Source organism: Podarcis erhardii, assembly GCF_964252035.2.
Source record: "Podarcis erhardii genome assembly, chromosome: 14".
Lineage (NCBI taxonomy): Eukaryota > Metazoa > Chordata > Lepidosauria > Squamata > Lacertidae > Podarcis > Podarcis erhardii.
In genome coordinates, this window is record NC_138503.1 from 30,244,012 (window position 1) to 30,256,875 (window position 12,864).

A 12,864-nucleotide genomic window follows, 5' to 3' on the forward strand; every position below is an offset into this window, starting at 1 on the left:
GGAACTTCAACGCTACGACGGAGCAGCCTCCGCCAACTTCGTGCCCTCTGCCGGGCTTTTGGACTACAACTCCCATCAGCCCTTGCCGCCACAACAGCCATGTTGGCTGGCTGACTGGGGAGAAGGAGGTGGCGGGAGCTGTAGTCCAAAACATCCGGACCGGCGAGCGAAGGTTTCGAGGCGGAAGGGGCGGGCTACGGAGGCCGACGGAGGCCAATCCGGACCGCCCGGCGCTTTTCCCGGCACCCCCCCGGGCGGGTTGTACACAATCATCATGGCTGCCGCCTCTGCCACCCCCGGTGCGCGCGCGAGAGAGAGCGGGGTCCGCCAGGGGCGGGGGCGCGCGGAGGGAAACAAGGGGCAAGGCCTGGGCTGTACACTTTGGGGGTGGGCGACCCCCGGCCTTCCCTCTCCCCGTGCCAGGGCAGCCCCAAACTCCCCCCTCAAGGCAGCGACTAGGCTGGGTTGGGCTGGAGGTTCACCCTCACCTGCCTCCCCTCTCTCGGCCTCGTGCCTTGAGCCACTTTTTCCTAAAGCGCCACCCACCCAGGAAAGCTTCGGAGGGTCTTCCTCGGGGGAGGCGCCCTGGCACGAGGGAGGGGAGTTTCCCAGGCGTGTCGCCGAGGTCTGCCTGGCTTCAGCCCTGAGACGGGCTGGGCCCGCAAAACTGGGGGCGGGTGCAGAGGTGGGGGGTGTAGGGAGAAATACTGCAAGGCATAGGAGTGAGGAAAGTAGGGTTCTGCTCACCAAGCGGGTACAAGTGGAGGAGACACTCCAGTACTGGGATAAGTGCTATTAAACAAAGAGAAAATAGTTCCTGTTGGGAGTGTTTTGAGCTGACTCTGTACCTGCCGCTGACATAATTCAGCCCTGACTGAAGTATTAATCTGGAGTGGTGGGGGTTTTTGTTTTTATTTTGAGTGTTGTCCCAAAACAGTGCATGAGGAGTGTATCCCACCTCTCTCAAGGGGGCTGTTCTCATTTGTTTCCTTTCTTTGCAGATTCGGATGACACCAGCATGGATGCAGAAGCTGAGAATCCGCCTCTAGGCTGCAGGGATGGCAGCGATCCTCTTTCTGCTGAGAAACCTTTGGAGACTGATGATCCTCAAAGTGATCCACCTGACCCACAGGCTTCTGTCAGCAATGGCGGCGATTCTGAGATTGGGAAAGAGCTGGTTGAGCTAAAAATTATCTGGAACAAAAATAAGTATGACTTGAAGTTCCCACTTGATAACACAGGGGCTGACCTGAAGCAGAAAATCCACTCACTCACAGGTGAGGCTGTCTGTGTTTTATGGAGAGGTAATTCTACCACGTGACCTTCCCATCATATCTGGAAGAAATTCCTGCGTTAAAAAGTCTTCCCTGTTGATTCCTTCTTTGCTAGGCCTTCCACCTGCAATGCAGAAGGTCATGTTCAAAGGACTTCTACCAGAGGATAAAACTTTACGGGAAATCAAAGTGATCAATGGAGCAAAAATAATGGTGGTTGGCTCAACTATCAATGATGTCTTGGCAGTAAACACACCGAAAGATGCTGCTCAGCAGGAAGTGAAATCAGAAGAGACCAAAAAGGAGCCCCTTTGCAGACAAAAGGTTGGTTACAACTTCCAGCCTAGGTGGCTTGTTTGGACTGAAAGTGTAAATGGATCTCCCAGGTAAAATGGGAGTACCCCTTTTGACCATAGACCAGTTAAAAGGAAGGACCTTGAGGTCCATGTGCTTCACTGACAGGTTAACTTGAAGCTCCTTATCTTGATAATTCCTGCAGCAGCCTTCTGGTTAGAGCACTATTCCAATAACTGAGAGAGCAAGTTTCCTAAAAACTATCTGCAAGTCCAAGGTTGAAGAGCCATTTGAACTCTATTTAACTTTAGTGGAACGGACAGTGCAGTGACTGTAATTTAGCAATAAATAACATTTTGTAGCCAAATGGTACTGCCCTTTAGGTAGTCCTGTTGAATTTGGCCTTTGTCAGCTTTGGCCGATAGCTAATTCTGCTATCAACTAGTCAGCTTTGAGGTGGGAATCTCTGTGAGACCTTCTCATGCTTTCCTTTGCAAAGTTACTAATGTGATAGTTTTCACCAAAGTTGTGGTGTAAACCCTTGAATTTTAGGGAAGTGTGTGAATTTATAACTACTGATAGACAGCATACTATGCATTTCTTGATTGCATTTGGATTGTGTGGCTAAGATAAGAGGTAACTAGTTGCCTGTGTATCTTCTTGGAATTCTTAAAAATCTCAATATGTTAGCAAGTAGGTAGATGGGAAAATCTTCTAGGCTTTTGTCATGTTTATTTTTTATTTCCGCTTTGTTACAGCAACACAGGAAAGTGTTAGATAAAGGAAAACCGGAAGATGTGATGCCTTCTGTCAAGGGTGCCCAGGTGTGTGAGTAGGCTGTATCATTGTCGAGGTCCATAGGAGCCAGTGGCAGTTTCTGGGGCTCTTCCTTCTCTCCTACACTTGTGTCCTGTAGAGGAGGGTGGCTTTTTTAACTTTGTGCTGTAAAGCTGGCAGGAGCTTCCTGTTGTTCACAGAAGACCTCTGTTCTCGACTTCTTAGGAGCGCCTGCCAACTGTTCCTTTATCGGGCATGTACAACAAGTCGGGTGGAAAAGTGCGGCTCACCTTTAAACTCGAACAAGATCAGCTCTGGATTGGCACTAAAGGTAGGTGCTCAAAATTATATACTTTGGGGGGACCTGAAGACTTATCTCTGGGGGAGTACTGATGGCATGTTTAGTGTTTCACAGCTGACCCCTTGCAAGATTTCTGAGCCTGTAGAGTCATCCTGTTCGGGTGATGGTTTAGGAGCAACAGGTAGAAACATGCTACAGTTCATGTGAAGCTTGAGCGGAAAAGGCATTGGTGATTTAGATACCTTAGAGCGCATTTCCTGTACATCTTTGACCAATCAATAATTTGGCCTGCTTGAAGGGTTGACCTACCTAATATATGAGGGCTTTTGTGGCACTTCAGTGTTTAATACTCTGCCTGTGCCCCTTGTGTCTGTTGTGCAGGAGTCTTTTTGTGGTAGGGAGTTGAGCTGCTTGTGTCCCAAGAACCACCCTGGAGGGAGGCTCTGAAAGTGCTGAAACATTGAGAGCGCTGGCATTCTGCACATATGCACCAGTGGCACTTTGTTTATTTATTTATATACCACTGTTCTCATAAATATCAGAACATTGCACAGGGGCTGGGCAGAGTGGGGGACCATTAAAAGCAGAACTTGCAGTACAGAGGGTCCTTAGAAAGAGATTTTGTTGATCTGGCTGGCTGGTTGAACTCTGTGTAGTGTTTTAGTGGCTCTGTAAGCTGCACTTCCTGCTCGTTTGCAGCCCCAGGCTTTCTTTAGATGCAAAACTGGATTGAGCAGGCATGATGCGTGGAGTTGAAAGGGCTAAAGAGTCTGTGGGAAATTATGGGTATTTCTGAGTTTCATTTAACACGGCTAGTTGAGGAGCAGCATACTTTTGCTACACTCTGCTTTCCATTGAAAGCTGGGACTTACTAGTTTAGATGTTTTTGACCCTCACACAGAGTAACAGGCACAGTGTAGCCCATACTAAGCTGTTGTATGTCCCATTTGGTTTCAATAGCAGCTAAGCTCATGCTTAATTCTCACCAGATGAAATTAATGGGCACAAAGTGCTTTTGGCCTCAGTCACAACTGTGGTTGTGTAATCTCTGTATTATGACTTCTTAATGGTTACTGATATGACTGAATAATATTCTAATGCAGTAATGACCAATTTCATTATATGGGGTTTGGTTTTTCCCAATCCAACTCCTTAGCAGTAGGAGCACTTAAACCATCACCTGTTCTTGCAGCAGCCCACCTGGGGAGGGTCAGGCACCTGGTAGTTCACATCTCTGCCTGGCAAATGGCCCTACCATTGGGGAAAGAGAGAGACCATCTGAGTGCCTCAGCAGGGGGATCTTCTCCTTCTGCAAAAAGGCACATCTGTTGACTAGGAAAGATGTGAAATGTGACACTCTATTATGCTGGCCTTGGACCAGCTTCAAATAGGGAGGAAATAAGCTGATAAGAGGTTGAAATGCATTCTCATTTTGTCGCTGTGTGGTCTTGCAGACAGACCATGCTTTTGTTTTGTTTAATTCTATCTGATTTCTTGCCACAGGAATGGTTTAGGGGGTGAACTAGGGAAACAGCAAGAACTTTAAGGATTAAGCTGCATATGGGGTTTATAAATTTCTTTTGTCTTAGCAGAAGAAAGCCATTTATTTATTTATTTATTTATTCATCCATCCATCCTTCCAGTGAGTTGAGTGATGCAAAGAGCATTCGGGGTGGAGGGAAGGTCTTCTTTGGAAGAGGAGAGGTTGTTGGGATCAGGTATTGAGGCTGGTGTAGTTTTGAGAAAGCCTTTCCTTTTTCATACATTCTGATGGGATGGAGAAGCTCTGGAAGGAAGAGTGTGAAATGTCATCCTGCCCAAGTTGACATGTTTTCTTTCAATGCAGAAAGAACAGAAAAGTTGCCCATGGGGTCTATCAAGAACGTGGTGAGTGAACCTATCGAAGGACATGAGGATTATCACATGATGGTAAGGAACGGTCCTCTGCAAATACTGCACCTGAACTTTTGCAGATGTTAAGCCCAGGGTTTCAGGAGAAGACTACATTCCTATGAACAAAAGCAGTCAGCATAAGGGCTAATTCAGAGAGAAGCCTTTCTTCCTTCTGTACCCTTCATGCAGCACTCTCCATAGAGAGGATCATATTCCCTGCTTTTTACCCTGCAAGAAGACTCATCATTCAGTGAACTCCTGTGATTTGTCTGCCTCTCTTCTATTTTCTACAGAGGAAGTACTTCTCCCTTCAGTGGGCAGAAACACACAGGGGCACAGGGCCTCTACTTACATAACAATCTCATTAACTCTTTGGTTTATCTGCCACGTGAAAGGAGAGTTTATGCGTCTCCTTCTTTTTCCTCCTCTCACAAATAGAACTGAAGTTGGTGTTAAGTGAGGACCAAGGGGTGTGTTTGTGGCCCTCTGGATGTTTCTGAACTACAACTCCCATCAGCTCGCATGGCCAGCGGTGAAGAAGGATGATCATGATGGGAGTTGTAGTACAGTTTGGTTGCAGCAGCTGACTGGTTTGCACAAGTGCAGGAGTAAATAATTGAAGCAGAACACCTGGGGCAGGGGGGAGGCGCAGTGTGTGAGCACAGAGCTCATTCCCGAAGCACCAAACCGTGATTTGGCTTTTATATTCAAAAGTCTGAGCCCAGCTGGCAAAATGCATAATGTCTCTGTGTGTGAACAAAGTAGTGTCCGGCTTGCTGGAGGCAAGCTAATACACTCTGCCTCAACTACTTTGTCTATAATATGGAGATGCTGGTGTTAGTGATGGCCTACATTGCTTGGTTGTTGCAAGGGTTTGGGGATAATGTACATGAAATACTTTGAACACCCGAATATGTATAAACAGAAAATGTCTGATACCAGTTGCTGAAAACCACAGGAGGAGAGAGTGCTCTTGTGCTCAAATCCTGCTTGTGTGTTTCCCAAAAGAGGCATCTGCTTCACTACTAGAATAACAGAATGCTGAACTAGATGGGCCATTGGCCTGATCCAGCAGGCTTTTCTTATATTCAATGTTTTGAGAGAGAACTGCTGCTCCTCAGGAAACTGCTGAATCTGGCTTGGTCCCAGTGTTAAATGAGGTGGCCATAGTCTGAGAGACCTTAATCCTGAGCCTCCTGTTCTTCTTTTCCCACATCTTCCAGGCCTTCCAGCTGGGTCCTACTGAAGCCTCTTACTACTGGGTCTATTGGGTGCCTACTCAATACGTGGATGCCATCAAGGACACAGTGCTGGGGAAGTGGCAGTATTTTTGAAGGCACGCTCACCTCTGGCACTGGAGACTGACATGAACCTAAGGACACTGCTAGGAGAGGCCTGGACATGGGTCGTCCTGGAACTTCTTATCGATACGATCTCAAAAGAGGCCTGGGAGGACGCCAGAGGTGGGGATCTCTCGCCATTAGTTTATTTTTAACTTAAAAAGTGCAGCAGCAGCCTTTGTTCGGCAGCCCAGCTTCAACCATATTTAAAAACAAAAAGCAAATATGATGGAAATCAATAAACCTTAATTCACAAACCACTGTGTGTAATACACTTTAACTGTGCCAGGTGTAGTAGCCCTTCTGGTTTTCTGTTTCTGCAAGGAGAAAAACGCTGACACACCGCTGAGGATTTTCTACATGATTTGGACAAGAGACAGATATTTTCGTAACTCTTCATTAACAAGCATTATGGTTTGTTTGAGATATGCGCTTGTGACTGGGAGCTTGAGAAGTAGGTTTCTCTCTCTCCTTTTTAATACTAAAAGAAAACTTTTAAATGGTATGCAAACTTGGGGTTTCAGAAGCCATATCTTCCTTGTCCTTAAGTTTCCTGGTAGCTTTTCTGGTAGCAAAATGGGACAACTCTCACTCTTAACCCAAAGATGCTTGACTCCTTTTTCAGATGCTGGCAATGATTCTTTAGTGGAGTTTTTCATGCCTGTTACTGAGAGGAAGGAAGCTTAATGATGCAGGAGGCTTGCAGCCATGCTGGACTGTTGCTTACTCTGTTCTGTGTTCCGCCATTCTCTCTTTCTCCCTTTCTGCTACCATTATTAGGGGGATCTAGACTGCCTTAAGAAGCATTTCTTGGCTATCCCTGTTGTTACCGAGAATTACTTTGCAGCTAGCTTGTGGGTTTGTTATCTCTTGTTTTACGTATAACATTTGCTCTGCATCCAGACCGCATCCAGTATCACCCCAGCATCAGTGGGGCTTCTGAATGTGTGTACAGTCACACAGCTGCCTCAATGTGCTCAGAAGGGAGGTCCCTCCCTGTGTTCAAAGAAGAGACACGGCTGGTCTGTGTGAACATATGTGCTCTCCTGCGCATTCTAGAGATGCTGGGTTTGCAGCTGTTATCCACAGCAAGAGAGCACATTCTTCACACCCTTTAATATGAGGTTAGTGGCATTGTCAAATGTTTTAGCAACTTTTCCATAAAACGGTGGTTAAAATTGAACAAAGTGGTAGTCACTTGCTTTTTGTTCATTATACCAGAACTCTGGTCCACTGCGTGGCCTGTGGAAGACACGAATTTGCTTTAGAATACAGGTTTTTTCTGTTTGGTGCTCTTTATACCATGTTTTCAGCTGAGCGAGTAGCTGGCCATCACCCTGTTCCTTGGCCCACTTGGGGGACCCTCAGGTGTCCTTGTACCCTATCTTCCAAGCAAGTGTTCCTTGAGTCTTTGCCTAGGTGAACTTGGAGTGTGGCTTAACATCATGATTTGCATTGATCCTGGTAGGAACTGAACCCGAATGAACTGACATTCCAGCCTAGCTCATTCAGGATAAGTTCCCTGGGGTTCATGTTTTTTAAGAACAACTCAGACAAATTGCATCCATAGACCTCCCTTGTTCAGTTGAGTTGGCCATCTTATTTTCTGCTGAGCTATTGTATAAATCTTTCTGTGCCTGGTGGGGGCACATTTCAAGAACCCTTGGAAGTAATTGTGACTTCTGTGCCATCTAATTTTTTGGAAGTGACCAGTCTGGTTTTGATGATTGATTTCCCCACTCCTAAACATCACCAGGTGTGTGAATAGAGATATATAAAACTTCAAATGTTAATGCCGTGGTTGGGTCAGGGCATGTTTTCCTGGAGAAAAAACAGGCATTTGGAGAAATTGAAATTTATGCAATTCTTTCTTACCAAACCTAAACCCAAGGCTATTAGTACTAACTATCCTGCATTTCATTCATGAATCTAAGAAGTATTGCAGCAGTCAATTGACTATAATCCTTCAAGTGCTACTTTCAAAGGCTTTTTATTCATCATCCTAGTAGTAGAAAAATATTGCATAAGTTTTTTCAGTCTTTCCTCAAATGCCAAGTTTTTACAGTATCCCCACCCCACCCCCCGAATATGTTAGGGTACCCAATTATTTTACACATCTCTACTAGTAACTCATAACTCCTACTGGCAACTAGTAACCATAAATACTTACAGAGTAAGGTTGGCTGCAATTTTAGCATTGGGAACGTAAGACGCTGTCATACCAGTTGCTAGGAATCACAAGTGGTCAGAGGGCCGCTGCGCTCATGTTCCTGCTTGGAGGTTTGCACAGGAATTTGGTCAGCTGCTTTGAGAACAGGATTGCACTAGATGGGCAACCTTTGGCCAAACCCAATGGACTTGTCCTCCATTCACCAGATCAGACAGTTGGTCTATATAGTTCAGTATTTACACTGGCTGTGGCTGTCCAGGGTTTGAGGCAAGCGTCTTTCCAGCCTTAATTGGCGGTGCCATTGGGGACTGAACTTGGAACCTTCTGCATGCAAGGCAGACGTTGTACCACTTACAGCTCTTCTCCCTTCTGATTTCCTCATCCCAGGCTCCTTTGAAGGAAGGCTGTCTTTTAACTACCTGCCTATCATGGTATACTTCTCCTTAGTGCTGTAGTTCAATTCAAAGGTCGTTTGCCTCTGGTTTTCTTTGATCCCTGTGGTGCCCATCGTGAGCATCCTTTGTTGTGCATGGAGGGTGAGCCTCAGTCTGAGCTTTAGCTGCACCTGAAAACATCCCTGGCCCAGGTCTGTACCTCCTGGATTAGAAGACTACTTGATGCGAGCATTTCTAAACATTAGAGATCTGGTGTCAATGTCACCTGTCTTCTGCAAACATGTATCCCTGTCTGTTCCATTTCCATGAAAGTGACCTTACGGGATGCATCCACACAAATAATTACAACTAGTATTGAGGTTGTCTGTGCTTTAGGGGACGAGTGGGAAGCTGTAAGAAGGTGTGTGCCTTACATCTGTATTGTTGGCAGCTGTTTAGGAGCAGGAGTCCCTTTCCCCCCACAAGGGGGACTATACCGAGTGATGCTCAGGTGGCGCAGGGGTAGAAGAGGTCACTCTCTTTTGGTCTTTCTCTTTTGGTCTGCTTTCTAGAGAGGTCCTGCTTTAGGAGAACAGGAGGGACATCAGAGCACTTTCAGGGTTTCAGTAGCTATGTTCTCTCTCCAAAGTTGGTGGCAGTACGCCTGTGAATATCAGTTTCTGGGAATTGTGAGTGAGGGAAGTGTTGTTGCTCTCAATTCCTGGTTGTGGGCTTCCCTTTGGGGTATATGATTGGCCTCCATGAGAACATGAGGCTGGACTTGATGGGCCCCCTTGGTCCTGATCCAGCATCCTGGTTCCTCTTAATGTTCTTATATTGAAGGTAGTGGCTAATTGTGACAAGTGGAAGGGAGTCTGACATGTGCAATATCAAACTGTTTGGCTGTTCGCTCCAGCTCCTTCCCGCAAGTGCTTCAACCCACCTTCTCAAGGAGTATGGCTTCTCTCTAGAAGGCAGAGCAACAATACAAGTAAATGGCATGGGAGTCCTGACAGTGGGTTGCTTGCTTCCTTGTGTACAAGGGCAGCTGAAGGTTTCCAAAGGACTTGCGCCAGACTGGTTTCTCTCCAAAATTAACATTAAAGTGGTTCAAATTTTTCCTATGAACATGCAGTTTAAAAGTGACTATGTACTTGCAAATTTCCAAGTGCTTCCTATTTGTGCAGCTAAAGGCACAATTTGTAACGGGCCATAAGTGCAGATAACGTGGTTGACATGGTCTGTCCTTTTATAAGATGATGTGCTGATGCTTTCAGTTGCCTTCCAGTCTTTATATGTGAAGGGCATGTCTGCATAATTGGGGATGTGGTGAAACATCTGCATGGAATAGGTAAATGATTTCTAGGTTCAAGCATCTGTTGTCTTTTTCTCTCTCTAGAAGCAAGCCACAAATTCTTAGTCTCCAGTCTTCCTCAAGGCTCAACCATTTTTCAAAAATTTATCTGCATCATGGGCTAATGCCTTCGGAGCCCAGGGGATTTACTCAGCCTAAAGATCCATCTGAACTTTTAACATCTGCATTGTGGCTTTGTTTGAGCCACGGCCTCATTGAACTTAGTCCCACAACCTGTGTTTAGTGCCAAGACGAAAGCCTTGGAAATTGAGAAGTAAAGAAAATATAAGCAATTACCTCTGAGTATAAGCAGAGTGCCTTTCTCTTAACCTGTCAGGCTCCTCTTCTCTCTCCTTCCACCTCCCCCAACACACCTGGGACGCTGTATCCAACATCAGCTGTAACTCAGAGCAAACCCATTGAAATCAAAAGACCACATGTCCATTACTTTCAATGGGCCTCCTCTGAGTACAGTTAACATTGGAGCCAACCCTTGGGGTTATCGGGCAAGATTCCCTAGTGAGAGGGCTAGAGCTTCAGCTTGGCTTGAGTTCTTATTCTGATCTTTAGGCATTTGGAATGCAGCTCCAGCCCCACTTGAGCCTTTATGAACGATTCCACCTTTGATCCTGGAGGCAGCTCTTGCTTCAGGTACTGACTACGAACAAGCAGCTTTTTCAAGCTTGCTGCGTATTCACAACATCCTGCTGTGTCTTTTTCAGTCCATGTGTGTATCTGTACCCCTCTGTGATTCCTTCCTTGCAGGGGGTTGAACTAGGTGTCCCTTGGGGTGCATTCCATCTCTACAGTTCTATGATTCTATGACTATTCAATTGAACACATTTCGATAGCAGTGTGGCTGACCCTTGTAGGTGCTGGTAGTTGCAGTCCAAAACCGCTGGAAAGCGCCAGCTTGTGGAAGAGTACCTAATCTGACAACTCGTTGCACCCCATGTGCTTAGGAGAGGGGGACTTGAGTTTCCTCCAGCATGCCAATAATTGGGTTTCTGTGCAAGAGAGGGGCAGCCACATTGATGCAGAAGGCTGAACTGGACGGCCTCAGTAGAACTGGCTTTCTAATGCTGCTGGTGTTTTTGTTTTCCCCCTTCATTGTCTGCCCTGTCCTGCTGCCTGAGATATCATTCTTTGCCTCTGCTTGCTTCCAAACTGCAATCCCTTTCTGTGAGGGAGTGTCTTTCTGCAGCTTGAAAGCATCGCTGCTTAAAAGCCTCCCTGGTGCCATGTTTACGTGCAGGTTATATTCAGATCATTTAATGAGCCTGTTGGAAAACATTTGCTTGTGTGTGTACCTTCTTAAAGTGTCTCTGAGTGGAAAATGAGGTGTCTCTTCTTAGTGGAAGGAAATATCGAAGGACTTGACTTTAGATTACAGGTGCTGCTTTGGACTGCTTATTAGGGAAGGCTTCAGCAGACACAAAGAAGTGGGTGGGTGTTCCCCTGTGGGTATTTTTTAATGAAAAAACCACCTTGGGAGCATATCTCCGTTCACCACTCCCATGATCTCCATCCTTTTTGAGGCAGATTTTCAGTTCTTTTAAAAAAACTGCCAGGAGGAAAAAAAAACCATATCCTCATGTTTTCCCCTGCTTTCCCCAACCACGTATACTCCAGATGTTTTGGACTACAGCATCAATCAGCCCTAGCCATCATGGGAGATGTTTAAAACATCTGGATGACCTCTGGTTGGGAAAGGAATTTGTCTCAATCTCATGGAGCAGAAACATCCCATGTAATGCTGGTGATTAGGAAATTACTCTGCATTTGGTGCCTAGGAAACGGGGGTGGTGTTCCAGGGCTAATCTTGCTCTTGCTGAGTTGTTGATTTTCTTTCCATTTTCTTAACCAGGGCCAAAAATCTAGGTTCTGTTGTGCAATGCATTTCTCCCACCCAAGGTGCCATATTTGGAGAACTCTCCTCCTTCAGACTTGCAGCCATAGGGAACCTCAATATGCCCTTAGCCCAGCACGGGCACATGCTAGCTGTTTGGTCTTACAGGACAGGCTTTCACCACTTGCCCTCCTCCCTCCTAGTCTCCCAGACCTTCCAACAGACAAGAATGACCTGCCCACATCGTGCCCACCCCTTGTGGGCAGCTTCACAAGCAAATGGAGCGCCCAAGAAGGGCCCAAGCAGTGAAAGCAGCCAGCTGGGGTGTGGTTGGCATGCACATGTACACACAGACCTGTTTAACACTGGTATGGATGCATTTCAGGGGCTGGGATCTTGGTGTTCAGTATCAGGAAATCTTCCATCTCCCCCAGTATCCCTTCCTGTGTGAAGAGTTGCCCTGTGCTGGGGTGAATTTCTCTTGCGCCATCATGTGCCTGCCCTCTGAATCTTAGCCAGTTCCTTGCATGGACAGAAGCTAGGCAGGCAGTGTGTCTATCCCAAATAGCCCAGCCTGATTCACCCTCATCCCAGGTCCTCTGCAGAGCAGCAGTTTATCATTTCCAGGGCCGGTTATGGGAACAGGAAGGCATGAATGAGGCTGGGTGAACATTAAGTCTTAGACGTGCACTGCTGAAATATTTTTAAGTGTAACTTTGTCCGGCAATTATTCTCCTTGTTCTATTCTGTAAGATCAATCAGTCTTGTCAATTAAACTTTGATAATGAACACTTTTGGTTGTGTTGAGTGGTTTTTCACATGGTACCTGTCCCACATAGTGCTATTGAATTGGGGGGGGGGGTTTGGAGGTGTGGAGGATGGCATCTCAAGGTGGCATTGGGAAAGACTCGCTACCTGAAACCTCAGAAAGCTGCTTCCAGTCAGTGTTGACAATACTGAGCTAGATGGACCATTGGTCTGACTCCATATAAGGCAGGCTTTGAGCGATGAAAGCCCACCCCCCACCACTTCAGCAGTGAGGCTATTTGGTAGAGAAACGCATCTTTGTCGGGGATCCTCACATATAATACTTATTGCAAGTATCGCTAAATTACTAAGTAGGTGAAATAATACTTAAGAACATAAGAACCACCTGCTGGAACAGGCTAGTGGCCCATCTTGCTCAGAATCCTATTCCCACAGTGGCCAACCAGATACCCCAATGGGAAGCCAGCTAG

The 12,864-nt window shown here is 46.3% G+C and overlaps 1 protein-coding gene across 1 annotated transcript; it reads left to right on the top strand.

Annotated features, from left to right (window-relative positions):
• The first annotated feature begins 163 nt into the window (after positions 1 to 163).
• UBFD1 (ubiquitin family domain containing 1) lies at positions 164 to 12,417 on the top strand. The gene is made up of 7 exons (XM_081840238.1): positions 164 to 299; positions 1,002 to 1,277; positions 1,390 to 1,598; positions 2,327 to 2,392; positions 2,571 to 2,676; positions 4,493 to 4,575; positions 5,763 to 12,417. The coding sequence occupies exons 1-7, from the start codon at positions 275 to 277 to the stop codon at positions 5,871 to 5,873; spliced, it is 876 nt and encodes a 291-aa protein (XP_081696364.1). The 5' UTR covers positions 164 to 274; the 3' UTR covers positions 5,874 to 12,417.
• The last annotated feature ends 447 nt before the right edge of the window (positions 12,418 to 12,864 follow it).

Coding starts and splice junctions, on each gene's coding strand:
- UBFD1 (XM_081840238.1), top strand. CDS start 275: ATGGCTGCCGCCTCTGCCACCCCCG. Junction 1,278..1,389: donor GAAAATCCACTCACTCACAG/GTGAGGCTGTCT, acceptor CTTCTTTGCTAG/GCCTTCCACCTGCAATGCAG. Junction 2,393..2,570: donor CTTCTGTCAAGGGTGCCCAG/GTGTGTGAGTAG, acceptor TCGACTTCTTAG/GAGCGCCTGCCAACTGTTCC.